At 40.7% G+C, this 22035-nt stretch overlaps 1 protein-coding gene across 3 annotated transcripts in view; it reads right to left on the reverse strand.

Moving 5' to 3' along the window:
• Window positions 1–469: 469 nt before the first annotated feature.
• LOC110986601 (uncharacterized) overlaps window positions 470–22035 on the reverse strand; it is a 51773-nt gene continuing 30207 nt past the window's right edge. For 2 of the 3 annotated variants that reach the window (XM_022248592.2, XM_087134383.1), the window contains 6 exons: window positions 20187–20444; window positions 18055–18186; window positions 15038–15136; window positions 14295–14456; window positions 4216–4487; window positions 470–2576 (listed from right to left, as the gene is read on the reverse strand). In XM_022248592.2, the coding sequence (XP_022104284.2) occupies window positions 2199–2576; window positions 4216–4487; window positions 14295–14456; window positions 15038–15136; window positions 18055–18186; window positions 20187–20444 (1301 nt within the window). In that variant the 3' untranslated portion in view covers window positions 470–2198. The remainder of the gene's footprint in view (window positions 2577–4215; window positions 4488–14294; window positions 14457–15037; window positions 15137–18054; window positions 18187–20186; window positions 20445–22035) is intronic. The other variant, XM_022248601.2, reaches the window with a different exon arrangement.

Raw genomic sequence — 22035 nt, forward strand, 5'->3', positions numbered from 1 at the left:
TGAGATGTAGTATGACTTTAATTCTGTATGTCCATGAAACCCAACTTCTGATTTAACAAGTCGGGTGATTGACAGAGTAACCTGTCAATACATCAGAAATGACCTATGTGAACTACGTGAAAGCAAAGGCACTTTTGAAAACAAAAGATGAAACGGCACTGTCCACCCTGAATGATGGGCAAACTAGTTCTACATCGCTGACGGACATACCAAGGAGTATGTATTTCCCTTCTGTTCACACTACCCTCTTGACACAGTCTGATGTTTATGCCATGAATATGCTTCTAAAAAATCATGTCAGTATCAACAGACAGTGGGCCCCAATTTGGTTTTTATTGCTATGACACATTTTTCCAAATTTGGCATTGTTAATGTAGTGGGATGCCACAAGGAAGCCCGGTTCCACTGTGAAACGGAACGAGCACCGGCATGGTACGTGCACAAAGACCGAGACTGGCTCAGGCAGGAGGATATTTGTAGCCTTGATTTATTCATGACCAGCAACAGTCACAAACACCCCCATTGCCTGAAATAACGAAATAATGAGAGCTCCCAATGAGCCAACTGCATCTATATACATACTGTATATTTGCACACTATAGCATACATGTGTATCGTTGCTTACATAAAATGCATCAAAGTGAATGGCAATGTCCATACATATCATAATACATCAATATCACAAACAAAATCAAGAAGTACTCACAGGGGTTTCCATGTAGACTACTACAAATTCGCCATAGGATTATGCCTACACAGAAATGGGTGCCACTAACATCAAAATACACCCATGCTCTCCCCATCTCTCTAAAACTGGAATTCCATGGCCAGCCCAGTGAAAGTCTTTGACGGTCTCTTACACTCTCTTGTTTGTATTCATACATGAAGACTTACTTACCAAGTAAATTATAGTACAAGTAACGTAAGCTTCAATTAACGCATCACCAAAATATCACATAATACAAGGGGTAATTATTGTACATTACAATAATTTCGATAAATTCAGTCAGTTCAGTCAGTCTAAAATAATCTTTGGACTTATTTTCCTGGTGGATGTCTACCAAATACTGTCAGTCCTTGCTCGTGGGATGCACAAGGTCATCAAGCAACAATTACTTGACACACAAACATGCAAATAACCTAGATATAATGTATATCAGCTATACACAATATGCATATATTCATGAGTTAGAATTAAAACAGTGAAGTCGCCCTTGCTAAGGCACAGTCCCCTACATTAACTTCATGAATGAAAATCTCTTCAACAGAGCTATTCTATGTCTGGGAGGTCGACGTAATGACTCTGCATATTTTTCAGAGCATTTTCCGTCAACAATAGTAAAAATCACTATTAGTATAAAAAAGTTACACCCATTTTACTTCTAGCATGAGAACATGTAATAATGAAAACATTACTTTTGCACTTTATGCTATATAAAGAACTAAAATTGGTCAAGTTTCCTATTTTCTTGCACAATTACATAACCTTTCAACTGTCCTGTCAACCTACAACATTGATAGTAGCTTTTGCACCAAGCCACAAAAGAAATTTTTCCTACAAGAACTGAGCACATGCATTCTTGTCACCAAAGTGATGATGTCATCACAGTATACTCTTAAAATATATCACTGAATGTTGTTTGAAATTTGTAACTTTGATTCTCCACAGCTGAAGTAATTTGATGAGATAACGCCACTTCAGCCAATCACAATAATGCAATGTTGATCCTATAGCTAAATTGCAAGGCAAGACGCATGGACCACAAACAATACCCCATTTCAGAGCGACTGGCTTCAGGTTTGTTATGTACATGTACGATTGTGAAATAAATGTTAACAATGTTCATCTGCACTGGTTGCATATTTTTAGAAATGAATTTATGGATCACCAACCATTCCTAGTTTCTTATCTGATGAATCTAACCTTTTATATTTTAGCCAATATTTGGAACTCTGGAGTGTAAAATATAAAAAGGTACACATGACAGTTTGGGCCTTTCAGGTCCGTACATTGCTTCCATAGCTAAGCACGCAATAAAGTGATAATCACGTGATACAAGACCTATACATGTAAATAGCGTATTAACGTAGTACTACTGGCACCCAAGTACCGTAAACTTGCTTGCTATAGACATATGTAGGAGAGCGCTATACTTTACCAGGCCTTGGTTTGTGACCTTGGAGAATTTTGAGTGGATTTACTCAACCAAACTACGCAGAAAAACTTTCTTCCTTAATGTATAGCTTGGTGCTGGCACCTGTTTCCTTACAAATATTTCACCTTTCTCTTTAAATTTTGCATCAGCATCACTAAGATGACTGTTTACTGTGGTCAAGATGGACATCAAATCTGAAGTGTTGTGGTGTTTGGTTATCTGATCGACCAAAGCATTGACAAACCAAGAGCCTTGGCTTGTACTTCGATATGACACATATCCTGGAACAGTAGCATAACTCAGTAGGAAGTCAGCCTCATTTGGTAACGTTTTGATGTCAGCACCTATTCCACACGGAGGTTCATCAGTTTCAGTATCTTGCACTTTTGCTGGTACCTGTTGGACATTACCTTGGCAGGCCTGAAATCAAACAAGGAAGCCGTATCAGCTGTGCATCATCAATATAATTATAAAGATAATGCTAACAGTGTTCACATCCTCAGTTTAACTATTCTAATTGTTAAGTGTAATTTCATCAGATGCATTAACAAGCCATTGGAGAGGTAAAAGGGTACAGATTCATTGGGGAATACATTAAAGGTACAGTCCATCATTTGCAGTTACCCAAAAGTACATGTATCTTATATTATTGTTGAAAAGCATACGTGGTTTAAAGATTTTAAGGAATGAAACTCCCTGTGAAATTATTCTTTCTGGCAAGTAGTCATTTAGAAGCATGTGCAAGCATTGTCATGACATTGTCAGTTCATCTGTTCAGTGCATGACTGTCACAGAGTGATGTTACATCGGAATTACTCTTAAATTAATAAAACCTACCGAGTCAGCCTCAGAAGCCAAAAGCCGACCACAATGCAAGAAACAGAAGCAACATTGAGGCGCTCATCACCTCATTTATATTGTAATCAAAATGTTAATGTTAGAAATTATCCTTATTTTGTGTTCTTTTCTAAATAAATGTAAATATTGTACAGGCAAACAAATTTCCAGCAACAGGTGTGTATATATTCCTGTCTAAGCTACCAAAGGTCTGTCCCTAAGAGTAAGACAACTCTAGGGGTGTGACAATGACATCACATACATGTAGTTGCAATCAACTTTACATGAGAACATGTCCCAGATGCTAAATTCTGGCACAATTCAAAACATGACTCAGTAAGTTTTGATCTGAAATTGAATTCCTAGAATATTGCTTTTGTTGGGCTTTACAGTATTCTCTGAGCTGAAACTTCATCAGGTTTGTTCTTAGGCACCCTTCTTTAGATTTTGAGTAATTTTGTTGCCTTAAAGGAAAATAATGCACCAATGACAAATGTTGGACTATACTTTTAAAATCACCTATCTGTTGGGCCCTCAGCTAGTGGGAATGATGCATCTGTCAGGAACTTGCATGAATGAGCGTTCATACAAACTTGTTTCAACGTGTGTACACACAAGGTGCTTGACAGTAGGGCATACATGTACACATCAGCTACACCAAAGCTGCCCTATACTTTCACAAACATGACTATCAAAATAAAGGAAACCCAAATTTCCACAATGACAAGTAAGCTTACACTGTACAGTAGATGACGACATTTGAATGTGCTTAGGCCAACACAAGTGCTTTTGAATATGTGTGTATGCTAACTCGTCACAGTGCAAATTTCACCTGCTGGTCAACAATGCATTGTTATTCATTCAACTGTGACATTGGGCACATGATCAAGGTGTCATTGGAAAGAAGACATTCAGGCCTTTCTGAAGATATCAAGATCTGCAGTTTTCCTATAAATCGTCATGTCGGTGCAACAAGGTCGTAACTCGCATTTGTTTTGTACACAAGATACAACCTTGTCACACTGACGTGACAAAATTATGGTTGAATTTGGGTTTCCTTTATTTTGATACACTCTGTATAAAAAAGACTGGGGTTTCTGCCTACATAAAAACATTTAATTTGAATGTTTTCCATAGCGGTAAAACACAGAGGTGCCATTATAAAATACTTTGGAAAACACATTCTACTTATGAAAGAAAAATGAAATGGTAATGAACATACCTGTATGAAAAACATTTTTGGCTTGCCAGCAAGACTCTGACATGAAACAGCTGTGAAAAGTGCCATTATCTGGTGTATCTCAATTTCATTACAGTCGGTACCGTAGACTTTGCCCATTGCTCCATGCGTCAGGATACAGCATGCAAAGCAATCAAACTGACTATGGTCAAGTTGACTGACCCTCTTGAACCAATCCAACATGTCACGAGCTGAAAGATCCTCCTTCACTTCCACCTTAAAATGAAGTTTGTTGAACAGATTGTTCAGTTTACCTGTAGAGGAATGAACACATCGGCAGGTTTAATATGCATCTTATGATTTCACACAAATCTTGCAGTGTTGTAATTGTGACTTGTCTAATCACAGCAGCATGCATACTGTATCCCAAACTAGTCTTGGTTTCAAGACATTATTATTATTACTATTATTTGTTGATGCACAATGAGAACACAGATCTTTATAACACCCAGAATGATGTTCACCTAGATCTTCCACAACTTTAAAGTTCCCTTGTCAAATCCTGTTTGTTTAAGACCTTCTCCATGCTTATAACCCTTGTTTCACCGGGAGTAGCCAAATTTATAATGTTGCACACAATTCTTTTCCCATATCTAGAAAAACATCTGGCCAACTGTGTTGTGCAACACAGTCAGTCTGAATGTTGAAATGCCGGGAAACCTTAACATCCTCCATTTCAAGAACATTCTCCAAAACGTGCTCCCCCCATTTGTCCTTGACCTTAATCCCTCATTTCTGACATTTTCTTGTCATACCTCCCCTTGTATTCAGTCTGGGCCATCTTGTTGGACTAATAAACCAAGTGGAACACAGTCTCCAATACTTTGCAATACTTTGTCTCCCTCTATCCTGGCGTTCATCATGTTCATCCGCATGCAGTGCCCACTCCTGTACAGCAGTTATCAAACCCTCCATTTTTTCTCAAGTCATCTCTATTCAGCCATACCCAGGTCTTGTTGTTTGCTACTCTCATGTCCCTCAGAAAATTTCCATGGAGTAGCTTCCCTTCCCAATCTCTTAACCTTTCCTCCTTCCTTTTCCTCTCACAGTAAAATCTCAATAAGTTGAAGCCCGTTAAGTCGAAACTCTGTTTACCTCGAGGTCTTTCTGTATTCCTGACAAAAGAATAGGCCTTTATGTACAATAAACTATCCTAACTTGAAACGCCAATACCACTAAAGCTGCTTATCTCGAAGTTTTGGCAGGCAAATTAAAAAAAAAAACACTGAAGAATGATGAATAAAAAGTGATAAAAGAACGCTTGCCTTCATTATGAGTCATTACTGTCACACGCACAGCTTTGCTTCGATGAGCCGAGCATGTTCACACAGGCTGCCATTGTCACATTGACAAGCACTGGTGGGCATCAACCGCAACCGTAAAATAAATCGGGCACAAATGATGCGCCCTCAAGCAAATACATGTATCACGTGACCCAGCAGGGAAACCCTGACTGACTGGCCCGCGCTGCGTTATGCGGTAACAGCCCGATCAAGCAAAGCAAATGAATGAATTCTCAAGACGTAGACATAGGTACCGGTACATAACTTCATTGGTTTATTATTTATTAATGTACCACATAAAAACCACGTTTAATGATGACGTTTGAGGAAAACAGTAGGGATAGCCTAAAATCCACTTTGTGTTCAACTCAGCTTGCAGGCCAACTGCCGTAAGCAAGTAAGGTTGCATGTGCACTGAAGCATGTAACTTTCAATAACTTGAACGTCGGATAACTTGAACTTTTCGTCCATTCTCCTAAGCTTCAACTTATCAAGATTTTACTGTATATGCACTGCTGTACACTTTGTTTCCCAAGGTATATTTCTTAGCCATCCCCAGCCATCTATCCTGTGCCCAAGAAACAAACAGAGACCTCTCTCTGTTCCATGTTTACACAGTCCCTCATGCTCTTCAATACAAGTTCTCTTTCAGTCCTTGGCAAGTACAGCCTGCTGACATTAGCCCCTGGATGCAGCATACCATGCACTGTCAATAGTTTCCTCATCTTCCAGCCTACAGACTCCAACTCCACCTTGGTCCAATCAACAATCCCTGCAACTCCAGTTATCAATAAAGAGCAGATGACTTATTCTGCAGCCATCCTTTTTCATCTCATATCCGACACTGACCTTTTGTAAAGCTACACAGTAGCATCAGTGCCAGAACAAAAACCAGTCTTCTGGCAGCAGACGTGGGGGAGGGGGAGGATTAGTGGCCCCCCACTTTTTTTGACTGGGGGCATGCCCCCCACTTTTAAAGGTCCTAAAATGGGGTGGACTCACATATTAATGGCCGAAGCCTGATGGACTCAAAACTGCCCCCCCTTTGACAATCGTTCCGTGCTGCTGTTGAGAGAGTCCCCTTAAAAATCCCCCTTCTGATATTAACCTCACCCAGACTTTCATTCTTAGCTGTCAACATCATCCTTAAGGCCTTTATACTGTTGTCCAGCAATCACTTCAACCCCTCAGCAGTTCCACTAAATCCAAACACTATATATAATCCATGAATGAGACAGTACATTGTATATCGTACAGCTTTTTGTAGTTAATCCAGACCATTGACAAATTGGTCTTTTTCTTAAAGTCCTCCTCCAGGACAGTTATTGACATGGCTGTTTCAACACATTCTTATCAATCATCTATCATCCGTACCCTGAAGACTGTCCACTCGACACTCCATCATCAATAGAGACTCCTCCTCCATATTCTTTGTGGGTGAGGTCTGCTATTGAACACCTACCCCAAACAGTTGTGAAATATGCAAATTTCCTTTGCATCTGATTCTATTCACTACAAACTTGACCAACCGTAGTACGCCCTCTCGACCTTCATCCTTTTTTGGTATTGGAACCGTCACAGCCAGAAGTGGGGAGGATGCGAGGGAGTCATCTGTTTGGGGTAGGTAGTCAATAGCAGACCTCATCCCCACTGAATGTGGGGGAGGAGTCTTCTGCTTTCATCCTACCCCAAACAGTCACTTAATATGCAGAGTAGCACTGATCCCCTGGAGGTGTAGTGTATGTTAATGGAGGACATAAAGTCACAGCGACTATTGGTGGACTCACTAGAACATAGAGCACAATAGGTAGTGTCAGAGGTGGTCTGCCCTGATGAAGAGTCCCTCTGCAATGTCTTGGCCAATGTTAAGACAGCTCTGCCATGTGAGGAGTCCCTTTGCAAGACATCAGTGAGGCAGCATGTGGTGAATGCGGAAGGGGTCTTCCAACATGCTACTTTGCAAATCTCCTGAACTGGCGGACGCCAGAAGTAGGCCCAAGAGGTTGATACAACCCAGATGTCATGAGCCCTGATGAGGCATTACGTTTGATTGTCTGGATGGTTCGGACATGTACCACTAAAAAGTTTGCACCGGGCACCAAGGTTTGTCATCTGGGGTCCCAGTGCATTTGGTACTGTCTAGCACAAATATGTCAGGAGGGTGAAAGGAGGTTGAGCCGTTCTTGGTGAGGAAGCCCGGCGCTGGGATGAGGCAGATGCTGTGGAGTTCCGATCGGATGTGGCTGTCAGCGATGGATAAGGCTTTGAGTTCGTTGCCTTGTCGTGAGTTACATGTAGTAACTGCCAACAGGAAAGCCAGCTTTACCGTTCAGATGAGTAGCAATGCTTTGCTGAGTGGATTGAAGGGGGAACTGGTTATCAACTGAAGAATGACTGCGAAGTCCCAGGGGGGAATTAGTCTCTTAGTAGGGGGATGCTCATGGAACATTCCCTGGAGGAGGTGTCTAACGGCATCGTTGTCAGACACGGTCAAACCATCAGGGAAGCCGTCACTTATAGCTACGGTGGCTGAACAGTAGTTGCAAATGGTTGAGACCTGTAAACCTGACTGATACATGGAGACACAGATACATGAAGAAGTCGGCTACTACTGTCACAGAAACTTTGGTCGGAGCATGATTTTACTCTGTACACCATTAAGTAAAATGTCGTAGTCTAGAGTTGTAGATGTTGCATGTTGACTGGCGTCAACTGTTTGAAGCCATCTAGGCATCTTCATTAGAAAGTCCTGCTGACTGGAAGGATTGTTTGACAATGGCCAGCAGGTCAGATGTAGGGATGACGGGTGAGGAGGAGGAGGATAATAACAATAATACTTATAATAAGTATCATAATAATAATCAGAATTGATAATGTGCCAAGTCCGTCACAAGTGACGCTTGAGGAGAAAAGGGCCGGCATTAGCAAAACAGCGATCACCCCATGAGTTTTGAGTATGTGGGATGATAAGCAGGAAAGCATCAGATGATCTTTGGTGCCTTGGTGGATTATACGGAGATAAAAAATCAATGTTATATTGAGGAGCAGTACCACAGATAGAGAACACCAGACTTTGGTTGGTGAAACAGATCTGGTCTGGAGGGGAGGACAATCGGCGTTTGGACGAGCAGTGTGGTTAGTCAAGGGAACCAGGGCTGGTGTGGCCAGAAGGGGGCGATGAGAAGCACTTAACACCACTCTCATTTGATCATCCAGAGGCAAAGCAGCTCATGATGTCAGGAGGCAGTGAGGTGTAGAGAGGATGGTAAATTGGGATCCACCTCACGATTGAACGGAAAGGTGCTCAAGCAGAACAAGGGACTCCAGATGATCAGAGAACCGTGTCAATCCAAAGGAGGGGGAGCAAGGGAGACGGGTACCAAGAGTACAGAGGACTCATAGGCTAGGAACATGCCCTGGGGTATAGGGGACCCATTGGACTGGGATGCGAGGATGGGGTGCCAGACATCACTAATACTGAAACAGATGTCTTGGGGGACTATGCTGTGTTTGATGATTTCAGTGGCCTCCCCGATGCAGTGAAGGTATCGAGGTTTAATGCTGGTAATGAGTTCAGCTTGGCTCCAATTGATCTGGTGGTCGTCTTGATGGATGATTTCTTAAATTCTCCTTTCCTGCCATGGGCTTTGTGCTCATTGAATCTGGTCGGGAGGTCCTTACCAGTCTTGCCGATGTACACTTTTCCAAACTGACAGGGGATCTTGTATACACCTGGCCTGTGCCATGGGTTCAGCCAGTCCTTGTGCAAAGTTAGCAGATTCTACATCTTCAAGGGGCTGTATGGTACACTCAAATTCCATGCTTGAGGCCCTCAGGCTTGGGTATAGGTGACCCTTCAGTCAGGGATGGAACTTAGGTCTTGTGTCTTAATCTGGCTTGACTTGAATCCGTTCAGATGCAGGTGATGGATGTAGAACGTGGGTGAGGTGTTCCTTGTCACAGATGTTGTAAGCCCTATGGACAAGGGCCCGGTTGATGAAGTCTTGATCCTGGGTGATTGAAGGAAGCGCTGTGTGGGTGTGGGGATATAGATGATTCCATTGCCAGTATCAACGTAAGGTTGGAACAGGTACAGGTCTTGCTCTTGGAGTTGACTTTGCAGTGGTGTGATTCCTTGAAGGCATGGATATTGGAGAACGAGGCTACTTCTAGGTCGTGGAAATCTGCTTGTCCAATGATGCAAGGGTGAATCTGATGGTACTGATGCAGTGGCGGAAGAGGGTGAGGCTGGCTTTGTGTAGGATGGAACAGGACTTGTGGCTCCAAATGGGATCATGGAGTCGAAGGCCTGGAGGGATGATGTTGGAATCTCCGCGTTGTTTCATAAAGGTCAGTTTGTTGATGTGCCTGGAGTATTACATGGAGTGGCGCTTGTAAGACTTGACCTTGGCGGTGGTAAGCTCCCCACAGATCATGACAATTCTTACTACTAAGCTCATAATCAAGATAAAACCTAGTAATTCTCCATTCATGTTTGGATTTCCTTTAGCCGATCTGATCTCACTGTTTGACTATGTAACATACGGACAAGTGCAGGGATATTTTTTGTAATAGGTGCATGACTATGAACAGAACTCAAAACACCCCATGTCGAAGTGGCAAAACAATCAAGCTCACCAGAACCACACAAAGGTAAATTGCCACAATATAAATCAGATGATAACATACCCTTTTGGAACATACATGTACATGTAGTAAAGTCGACAGAATTAATGTCTCTGTAAGAAACTTCTTTCAGTCAGGTTTGTTTAAATGTCAAACTTGACAAGGTTTTTTTTAATACATCGTGACTGATCTAATCGAAAGCCAGAGGTGGTAACAAGTCAACTTTTGCAAGTCCAAGTCAAGTCACAAGTCCATTTGTGCAAGTCTAGGTCACGTCACAAGTCATTTGGTCCAAGCACAAACAAGTCACAAGTCTTTCTGTCCAAGTACAAGACAAGTTGTGCTATGTATGATTTCAAGCCACAGTCCAAAGTTATTCCGTGATCTGCGACTCGAGCCACACAGAAAGGTTTGGATAATTCTGTTTGACCAGGAGCAGCAACAAACTGTAGTAAGAATGGTAGGATATGCATAATTCGTATCACTTTAACCACTTCCTGCCGGGACTCCGGGATCAGAGACATATGGTTAATATGCATGGCCGGGGTCTCCAAACTCGGACAAAGGAAACAGGGCCCTGTAACAAAAGACCATACTCCGAACAAAAGACCAGGCTGCTGGGCATTACCGACATTTTTCACTCTCAAAAGTGGTGATAATCCAGCCTTGTTTTGAAACCGTATACCAGGGTATAAAAGCGCTCCACCACCTCAGCGATGAGCCACACAGCACTGCTGCACGCTAATCTGGCTGCTATTGAAAAAAGGTCAGCAGTGCACTAAGCCAGGTTCATGAACAAAAGACAGTTATACAACACCGCACAATCTGGGCTATGTTTACAAGGCTGCTGGCCTGGCTGAAATACTCGGGCATCAATGAAGGCCACCTGTCAACTTAGAGTAGTGCCTAAACATTACTTGGTGCGGCTATAAACGACCGTTAAATGAAATGATGAATTTTTGAAGGATTTTGAAAACTGAAAAAATGATAGTCATGTCGGCCCAGCATCATCAACATTGAAAAATGCCCCGGCATAAAGTGCCAAACTGATTAGGACTGATGTGTGGATAAGCTTTCACAGCCACTTAAAAACGCTGTTGTAGATGTGCTTGATTAACTGTCACTGCTAGAGGATCCTATCACAACCACAATAGACACAAACTACTGTCACCCACCAAACACCAGGAAGAACATCTTGAAACTAAGACTACTGCAATGTGAAAAGAAGTGCGTCGCGACAGGATGCCTCATAAAAAATTGCACTATATTTTTATACTTCAGTAGATGGAGTTTACTCTACATGAATACGAATATCCCATGTACCTACATATAGAAAATTACACTGGACAGCAAAAGAAATTTGCCACTTCTGTCAAAGGCCACACATAAAAATTTACTCAAGAAATAAACAATTTTGTACACAGGTAATACCCCTTACTAATCACATACCCCAAAACAAGTGATTATCTTTATAACAAAGAAGAAATTGACATGCAGAGCAACTTGGTTACTGCATCAAAGTCACAGAATGTAACAGAATGATCCTTAAGTTTTATGCAGAAATCAATGTCACAGGATGAAATAAAGAAGTCACAATCATTACTTTTCAATACTGTTTATGCATTGTCACTAAGGATGGCATCCCAATACAGAAACCACTCATGCACATCATTTTGATGAAACAGGTGTTCCCTTTGTCATTGGTTGTTTAAAATGTTGTCCATTCATGGGTCATTTTTGCTTGGTGTAGAGTGCTTTTGTGTGTGACTTTTGATGCAGTAACCAAGTTGCTGTGCATGTCAATTTCTTCTTTGTTATAAAGATTATCACTTGCAACAGCACCTTTACTAAATGGGTTGGTTTATTGACACGTTGCTTGTGTTAACCCTTAACACGCTACCATCCTTATCCACACATATTCCAGTGGCGCTGGGTTTCTTTTTAAGTACCCAAGCAATTGCTCAATGATGTTTCATGGATGTTTTTCTTGGTGAAGGATACATTCTATGGGAGAATGCAAACTTTTTGTTCAGTATGAAATTACCTATCCATTGGTGGGTATATTTTTTATTAAAATTAAAAAGCGTATGAAATATGAAGCCATTAAAATGAAACTAATAAAATTTTCTTCAAAATGTCTGCTCAATCACTCCTGATTTTTTTTGACATTTACTTAGAAACACTAATCTGCAACTTCTCTGGAGAATGCCGAGTGCCTGGATGGAGAGATTTCCACACAATCCAGCTGTTGATATAGCTGACCTCAACCACCATTTTAGGGTCTTGTGAATGTTCAAATGATACCACATGCCCTGATCAGCTCTGTCCACTCCACCCACATACTTGGTGTAACATTCTATGGCCACTGGTTTATCAACTTCTCGTGGGTCTCGCACCTGCTTCCTGAATGTGTTGGCGTTGTGGACAGACATCATCAAATTGACTTGCCTCTTGTCATGCCATGCAAGGAACAGTAAGTTTCCATAATGAACAGCCAGGAGTGGGAAATCCTTCTTCAGTTTAGATTTCTTGATTACTTCTGGTGTTCCTGCGCGGTTGATTCGGAGCATGCCACATGCACCAACATTGTTTGTTTCAACTTCTTTGAACAGGGCAGGAGAAGAAAACAAACTGTCCATGTACATGTGGTGTCCCCTCCCGTACACTGGCTCACAAAGTGTCGCTACGACATTGTGATACAAGCCAACCTCAACATCCTCAGTTTTCTTTCCCTGGTAAAGTTCAGCATTCCAGTTGTATCAGGTCTTCGCCTCAGCCAAATTCCAGCAATTCAGTGGGGTTTGTTGGGTTTGTACACTTTCATTCCAGTGCAGCCCTTGAACGATATGATTGTTTCATCAACCGACACTTCTCGGTCTGCATAATAACTCAACATCCATAGAGTCAAAAGCATGTCCATTAGTTCTTTTATTTTGCCTCATTGATAACGGTTGGCGTCGCCAGGTTGAATCAGCAACACATTGTCGGTGCAATGGAAAACGGTCAAGATTAGTTGGAAGCAACCCCTGGACATTATGGACCTTATTCCGGGGGCCTCCATTGTCCATTCTGTGGTCCAGTATGACTCACAGCTGGGGCAACGATCAATTCCGAACAACAGTATTATAGCCAGAAATGCTCTTATTTCGGTGTCACTGACAACTCGCCACTTGCGTAATCTCGAATAATCTCCCAAACTTTCTATAACGCCTTTACTTGTAATGGTGGTCACTGCATATCTGTTCATTTCTACACGAAGTCAATTACCTCTGCATCAAAATAATGGGAGAAAATCCCATATTCTGTAGGCTCTTTGTCATCGAAAATCAGCTGGCCGTGTGGATGGCTGAAGTTGGTCAGCCAGTCATGCTGGTATGCCCTCTGAAATGCATCATTACGTGCTGCGATCTGAGCCGCATTACCGTAATTACCTCTAGGTTGTTGGCGAACTTCACCGGAGCCATCGTGGTGTTGTTGCGGCCCATCAAATGCATTGTTCACGTTATCGTCAATGGAGCCCTTGGTGACATAGTCATCACTATCACCCGAATAGTCTGCAAAAATGCCTTCAAAGTAGAAATCTCCGGAGTCCGAGTCTCAGAAAATCTCCCGAAATGTGGCTGAAGCTTCCATTGTACACGCCTTTTGTTTTAGCGAGCACTTGAACCTTGGGACACACAGAATTTCGATCGAAAATTGCAGAAAATTTTGTCAGATACGAACGTGATTTTACTGTTGAGAAATGTTTGCCACGTATTCACCTTTCAGAAAATACCTGGATGAGGGTTCAGGGGTCAAAGGTTTGCTTCATTCATTCATTTATAAAGCACTGTTCTTGCGGGGGCACTGTGGTCGCCGATAGCAGTGTGGGAAAAAAGGGACGGGTGACTGGAGTCGCCGATAGCGCGTAAAGGGTTAGATAGAAAGATAACATTTGCACTCAACTATATCACAAAAGGTGCCATCTTAACAGAAAACTTGTTTCACCCAACCTCATATTAAAGATTTTTGTCCTCACAGGAATGTACATACACTACTGAAATATGCTCTCACCAATTGGAATCTTGTCCTATCTGAGCTCGTATTACAGAGAGTTGACTGTATTTGTTAATTAGTACATTTCTACTCAAACTGATTAATAGAATCTCAAACCTGTGTCATTTTCACTGCCTGTACGGACTCTAAATCTGTTTCCAACAAAGTTGATATTGTTGATAATCATACACAGTCCCCTTGGGTTGCGGGTCATCCTGTATTCAGGTAACGATTCCTGTCCAATTACATGTTCTTTCCTGCTCATTGTAGTCCCTCCATCTGAAAGATGACAGGAGAAACCGTTGTTGGTGATATTACATATAAACCTCATTTCATTTAGAACTGGACTTTGTAACAACAATGTACTTCATGTAGCATTTTTTTTTCACTTGATGTTTATTGCATGATATACATGTATATTTCAACAATTAATATACTCACAACACATACACATGTACATCTTTCAAACACTGAATGTTTTGTACCGTAATTTTCGGACTGCAAGCTGCGGCTTGTATGTTTATTCTTTATACACTGGGCGACTTATATTCTGTAAAATTATGGTACATAGGTCCACAAAGTCAAGCAAGTTTCCCGGGGGGGGCTTGTTTGGAGAGGTAAAAAAAATTTAAATTTTGCACATGAACTTTGTGGTATTTTGAAGGTTAAGGCAACATTTTGGCACTTTTTACACACTTGTGGAAAGGAAATGGAATGAAATAGACAAAGACTTGCCTTTAGTTCTTAAAAAAGATGTTAGCTATTTTTTGGGGGGGGGCATAGCCCCTATTGCCCTCTCAAGCATCCACCCTCAAAGACATATTTACAAAAAAATCAATTGGAGGACAGAAGACACTAACATGTCTGTTGCTCTTGTGGTGTATGTGGCTTTTCCTGCTCTCCATGCGATTGACAGATTTCCATCCCTTCCATTTGCTCTGCAATATTTTCAGAACCTACTGGGGAGAAAAGATCAAAGCATTCCAGCAAAGAAACATAACTGTATGTAAAATCAATAAAAACGGAAACAGTTCATTATTTTGGAAGGGTCTTTTGAAGACTGCACATTTGGCTCTCTAAATACTTTAAAGACTACCTTAGCTCCTTCAGGCCTTTCTCTTTGTAGTTGTAGACAGGAGTACCCTTAACTGGCTGAAGTGAATGCATATGGGTAGGTATAAAAGAGGAAACTCCTGAGACCTTTAGGAGGGAGTATGAGTCCTTCCTCATTTAATTCCAATTATACAACAAGTAAGTGCATTTACAAAATTGGAAATTGTATTTCATTCCGGTTAATATCAAGACTCATTGTACAATTCAAAACTGAACCAAAACTAGCCCTGCTGTTCCAAACCTCGAGGATACTACATCCCTCTAGTAGATTTTTCTAAATGTACCAGCAGATGATCAATCAGCTGCTTTGAAAATTTCCACTATGGAAATTCCTGATAGACCTGTAGCCAAGGTAGCTGCACTCCTGGTGGAATGTGCTTTAAAGCATGAAACATCTGTCGCGGATGATACTATAACTTCTTTTCTTTTTTTTTCACACACTGCACTCCCATCTCACATTAAGGACTCTGCGACAGTTGACTCTTTCACATGTTTCACTCAAAACCTGATTACCCACTTTTATGACCTGTAGTTTGTATTTATACATACTTGGAATGTTCAGAAATGTATTGTTAAACTGATTAATGACACTTCAACTCCCAGCTTGTAAAGGATTATTTATTATTCTATATCAATTATATAAAAATACACTATTTCATGCATATTGTTTGTGCTCTGGGCCATTTCACAAGGACAGCGACTGGCTTGAGTTGGATGTATCTTGAGAAAGGTGGGATGGGTTTGGGTTGGGATGTGTGGGGGTGTTGTTTGGTGGCTGAGTGAGGTTGGGCCCAGGGCACTGACAATATGCAAATGTTTTATACGTATATATGTTCTGTGTTGGCATTTTAAGTTTGAATAGACAGGTCCTCGGCCCACAGTGTTTAATTATACTTTTGTCTACCCAGGCCAGCTTATAATCCTATTTAGTCCCTGTTTCCCTTTTACCTATTTTTTCCTTTCTTATCTCTCCATTTACCCACCTCACTATCTATTGTCCTGTTTTCCTCTGTTTTTGTTCAGTTTGTTTTATTTCACTGCCAGTTTCTGTATTGTTTTGCTTGATGGCCAAATAAATATTAATAATAATAATAATAGTAGTAGTAGAAGACACTACAGCATGGAAAGCTTCACAAAACATAGGAACAGGCTGATGACTTTTGTCTTTTTATGGCCTCATAGGATTATACTCGTTAACATACTACACCCCAGATCTTGAATTCACTGGCTTCAAAGGAGGAATTTGCTGATTGAAAATTGAAAATGAATGGGGAACTTTCTGAGAATAAGGTCAAAAATGAGATTGTTAAAAAGAATTGTGTGTAATTCAAAAGGTCTAAACTATTGTCAGTTAAAGAGTGCAAGTGCAACACAAGTGTGATGCATAATACTAGTAGCATGTGTCTTGTTTTGTTTTAATTGTTTAAAATTTCAATTGATATTTTGTGCATTTAGCAGTCTTAGTCGTGGTCTCGGTCTTGGACTGTCTTGGTCTCAGTCTCGGTCCTCTCTTGAAGGTCTTGGTCTCCTGGTTTCCTTGGTTTACTGGCAACTTGGAAAAAGGGACAAGAACTGATGCACAGCCCACACAGGACAATCATCCAGCCCGCAAAACTGATTAAATATGAAGACTTAAAATTCACTTCATGGTAACAATCATTCGCACTTTTATGTATACATTATTAGGATTGCACTGTACTGGCACTCCAACCTGCAGCACCTTCATGGTTGGATCATCAGCAATGCTGTGTGGCTTATACACCAGTGCAGCTTATACACCCACTTTAAATCTTAATTTGCTGATTTTTGCATGCTGCAGCTCATACACCGGGTAGCTTATATTCTGAAAACTACGGTAATACACAATGACTTTCAAACCTTACCATGCGTGTAAATTTACAATCACGACAGGTCATACAGGTACATGTACTCTTACTCTCTCTTTTAAAAGAATGCAAGTGTGTTGCAGCTCAGTATTCCCTTATGGAAAAACATATTTTGGTCCACAGTAAAAAATTACCAGATCAAATATGAAGATTGATACAGGATAAGCATATGATTCAGCGTCTGTCTACCATTACAAAAAATTACATGATATTGTTCTGGAAAAGTCATAAGGCATTAAATGAATAAAAAGACACAGCCTCTACAAAAGTCAACTGGCCTTATTACATCCGGAAAATTCACCTTTTAACACATGACAGTCAGTCAGCTGTCAATCACTGGTTGGATGAAAGCTCCTCAGAGAATTCGTTTAAAACAAAGCTACTAAGATCTCAAAATGTTTTTCAGAGTGGGCACTGTGTCCTAATTCAAACTGGAGATTTATTTTGTCAATGATCTGAATTGCTTTTGAGATTTCAAAAATCATTCCCAAAATCAAGATTTTCAATATTTCGACATGGTTAAAAATTTGATATTGGCGCTACGGATTTTACAGTGATATCAAATAATCAACTAACATCAATGCATCAGTGGACCCTAGTACAGTCTATTAACCCTTATTAAGTACTAGTTGTCACTGATGTGTTCAAAGCAATTTTTGCTGATAAATTTTCAGAACAACTTTAACAAAGATGTAAAATTTATGAGATGACGACGCCAGTTATACAGAAACACATCTGTGCTTTTTGCTACTTTCACGTTAAAACTTCAAAGGTACGCACATGTGTTTCATCACTTTCTCATAGATCATATTACATCTACATTATAAACTCCATATGTTAATTGCCAACACTGGTACATTTACATGCAGGTCACTTACACGCTTCAGGTGTTGCATCAGCCTGTGATTGTTGCTGCTGTGGATCTCTTGTGTAATGTGCTAGCCAATCTATCACCTCTGGCTGTTGTGTAAACTGGACATTCATGGATTGAAGTTGCTGAGCCATATGTCCTAATTAATAGATAAAAAGGATAAAGAGTTATCATTCTTGACCAAACATATCTGAAAGTAACCTTGCTGTGTGAGTACAGGGCAGTACCATTGAAAACATTTTTGTTGGTAAGAAATTCAAAAATACGCCAAAAACTTGCGAAAAAGTAGAGAAAGATGACCAAAAGCCCATTCAGCTGGTCAACAAGTGGGAGGGGGATATTCCCATCTCTGAGTGACTTTACAAAAACATTAAAGTAATGAAATAATAATGAGCATGAAGTATGAAGTAATAATGAGGAGCAAAAACATTCATTGCTGCATTTTATATAAACCAAGTGCAGCTGTTTGTAAAGTGCACCGTAGGGGTGCATTATTGGAAATGTACATGTAGAGAAAAGAAATGAAGTCCTTTTTCTGTTTCAGGCTTTTGTCACCATTATATCTTGGATCTTGAATGAATTTCAACCAAGCACCATGTATATGTAGGTGAGTACTTAACAGTGATGTCATGACGTCATCAAGTGTCAACAAACAGATCCTTAAAGCTGAAAATGTGAAGGCCAACTATTCAAGAACTACAAGCCCAATGTGAATGCGATGTTACAGGGAAAATATCAGCCTACGCCATCATGACTTTTTCAGGATATTTTTTATGAACTGTTTAAGTTTTTGTAACTGTGAAATGTTCTTTTAAGCTTGAAAAAGTAGGTATTTTTGCAATTATTATCTAAAGTTTTGGTAATCTAGGTAGATGTGCTTGTTATTTGGGAAACATTGATTGTCATGAGTGTGGGAGTCAAGTTCTTGGAAGTGTTTAACATGTTGGTGATTTTATCATCTGGTAAAATGGGAAAATTGCTTGAGGGACAGTTATATTAACCACTTCCTGCCAGAGACTCCGGGATCGGAGACGTATGGTTTATATGCATGGCCGGGGTCTCCGAACTCGGACAAAGGAAACAGGGCCCTGTAACAAAAGACCGTACTCCAAACAAAAGACCAGGCTGCTGGGCATTATCGACATTTTTCACTCTCAAAAGTGGTGATAATCCAGCCTTGTTTTGAAACCGTATACCAGGGTTTGGGGCATTGAGAGCGAGCGGATTACCACCAGGGACAAAAGCACTCCACCACCTCAGCGATGAGCTACACAGCACCGCTGCATGCTAATCTGGCCCCTATTGAAAAGGGGTCAGCAGTGCACTAAGCCAGGTTCGTGAACAAAAGACAGTTATACAACACCGCACAACCTGGGCTCTGTTTACAAGGCTGCTGGCCTGGCTGAAATACTTGGGCATCAATGAAGGCCACCTGTCAACTTAGAGTAGTGCCTAAACATTACTTGGTGCCGCTATAAATGACCGTTAAATGAAATGATGAATTTTTAAAGGATTTTGAAAATGGAAAAAATGATAGTCATGCCGGCCCAGCATCATCAACATTGAAAAATGCCCCGGTATAAAGTGGTTAAAAATACCTGTTAACCCCTTCGATATGGAGGACTACTACTATGGCACCTTTGTGTGAGGATTAGTGCATACCACACATACAGTCTATTCACCATGCAGATGCTGGTTCAATGGGGCCTGCTGCTGGACAAAGCCCTCCATTCAGGGCATACCACTGCCCAGCAGTCGCGGTCAAAACAATCCCACCGTGAAGGGGTTAAAGGTATACAGATGTTATGATTCTGCTAAAGTTTTCTCCATAAATGTTATGTTACACCAATTACAAATGATATGTGAAGGATGTGATTGGAAAAGAAGAAATGGTCAGGTTTAGCATGCATATTGAACGTTTGATAAACAAGACGACTGGGAAATGCACCCACTGCAAATAAAAATTGAAATAAATATGTTACATGTATATTGTTCACATGAATTTTAAACATAACTTTCACAATGAGATGAAGGCATGACTCAAATCCCTTGTAAGTTTGACTCCAAGGTCAAGTAGATAGTAGAGTTTAATTACCTAATTCTTTTTTACAATTTTTTACGATAAATATGACAGAATACCTTTGAGTCGTTCTGATAAGTCCACTCGCCCAACAGTCTTTAGTACTGCAGCAAGTGTTGCAACAGCATCGGCCCCTTCACTGAGACGTGAACGCCATGTCATTAGCATGTGGTAAGCTTTATCTTCTGAGTTACAATGGTTCTGATCTATTCCAAGTATAATGGGGTACTCCAAGTTCAAGAATGTGCCGATTTTCTTCCATTCCCCTATGATGTATTCACTCAACTCCCGCAGAACTGTGTCTGGTAGGCCATGATCTATCAGAGAGATTTATATGAAAGATATTACTGGTTAGAGGTTTGTGGGCCCCACATCAGTGTAGGGCCAATGGTACCGTTAGATTCAAGTTTGCCTAAAACAACATCCCTCAAAATACCTATTTCTTGTGTTATACATGTATATCAACTTTCAGTAAAACACCTCAATATTTAACTCAAAGGTTTTCAGATTTTAAAGGACATTGTTTGAAAAATCCTGAAATCGTCAAAAAAAAATCCTGACAAATCTCACCTCTGTTTCAAGTATGCAGGTCTAAAATACTTGCAGCATATTTTTATTATGCTTGATGGAAATTTAGTGGTATTTTGTGTGACATAAGAGATTCTAGTGCCTGAGAGTGCTGGAAAGGTTGGCAGGTTGGGCAGTTTCACTCAGTAATCAATGTGTGCATATATATGGAGCCCCAAAACACATTCCCTGACCTACAGGTTGGTTTTCTCCATGCCTTGGTGTCTCTTTACATAACTTTGACAGCATGTATCCCAGCATACCATAAGGAATGTGGACACATTCTCCTTTGTGGAGTCCATTCTCTACTGACAATTTGTCGCAGAAGGACCAATACAGGCGGAGTGGTTTTGGCAGATCCTCAATTCTGTCTGGCCAGCCAGCAAACGATTATTCCTTTGAGCTCAACAAGTACGGGCTCTCTTCTCTGACTTGACTGAGGTGTTCTTCAAAGGACTCTTGGATTTGCAGATCCAGATTGATATGTACACATGTATGTCTTGTGTTAGGCGAGACAAACCAACAGCCAACAGCATTTCATTTCCTGGGTGATATACAATCTCAAGGTCAGAGGGTTGTCATTCTCATGAACATGCATTGACACTGGAGTGGCGCTGACCTTAGTGGTTTTGTGTATCACTTCATTACAAGTACATGTAGGTATGGAATCTCTCTGAGCCAAACACGACTACAAGGAGTTCACACTCACTTTTGACATATCGTTGCGTGGTTTCACTGAGGGTCTTAGAGATAAACAAGATCCAACCCAAAAAGTCCAATCAAGGTTCCATCATTGACTTATTTTTCACCAATCATATCTTGTCTGTCTCCAGCGTTCCAAATCCTGTTATATTCACCACTTTGTAGTCAAGATATTTCATTCCATGCAACATCCCCCCATCCAGTGGTACTACAGTCGTTCTTACAAACTCACCATGAAGACTTAAAACATCTGCATCATTTAATTAAGAGTAACATCAAACAGTCAGCCAACAATTTTTTTTGACTTGTTTGATGCTGTAATAAAAAACTCGATTTCTGGGGTTACCAAACGCCGATCTTGATTTTCACCCTGGATCACCCCAGATATAAAGAAACTTATCAAAAAAGAAACATAAACTGTTCAACATAGCTCACAGATCTGGCCTCTTAACTGGTTGGAATTTGTACAAATCCGTCCGCAATGAGGTCAAAACATCTATTCGGAAAGCATATTGGCATTATGTAAATGTGTTATTTGAATTGGATGGTAACAACTGTCGGTTCTGGTCATTTGTTAGAACCTGTGAACAGTCTCCTCCTCCATCATCATTTATTCATCATTTATTCACAACAATCGTA

Source organism: Acanthaster planci, linkage group LG03 (assembly GCF_054643075.1).
Source record: "Acanthaster planci isolate LZ-2023a linkage group LG03, COTS_SCS, whole genome shotgun sequence".
NCBI classification, from domain to species: Eukaryota; Metazoa; Echinodermata; class Asteroidea; order Valvatida; family Acanthasteridae; genus Acanthaster; species Acanthaster planci.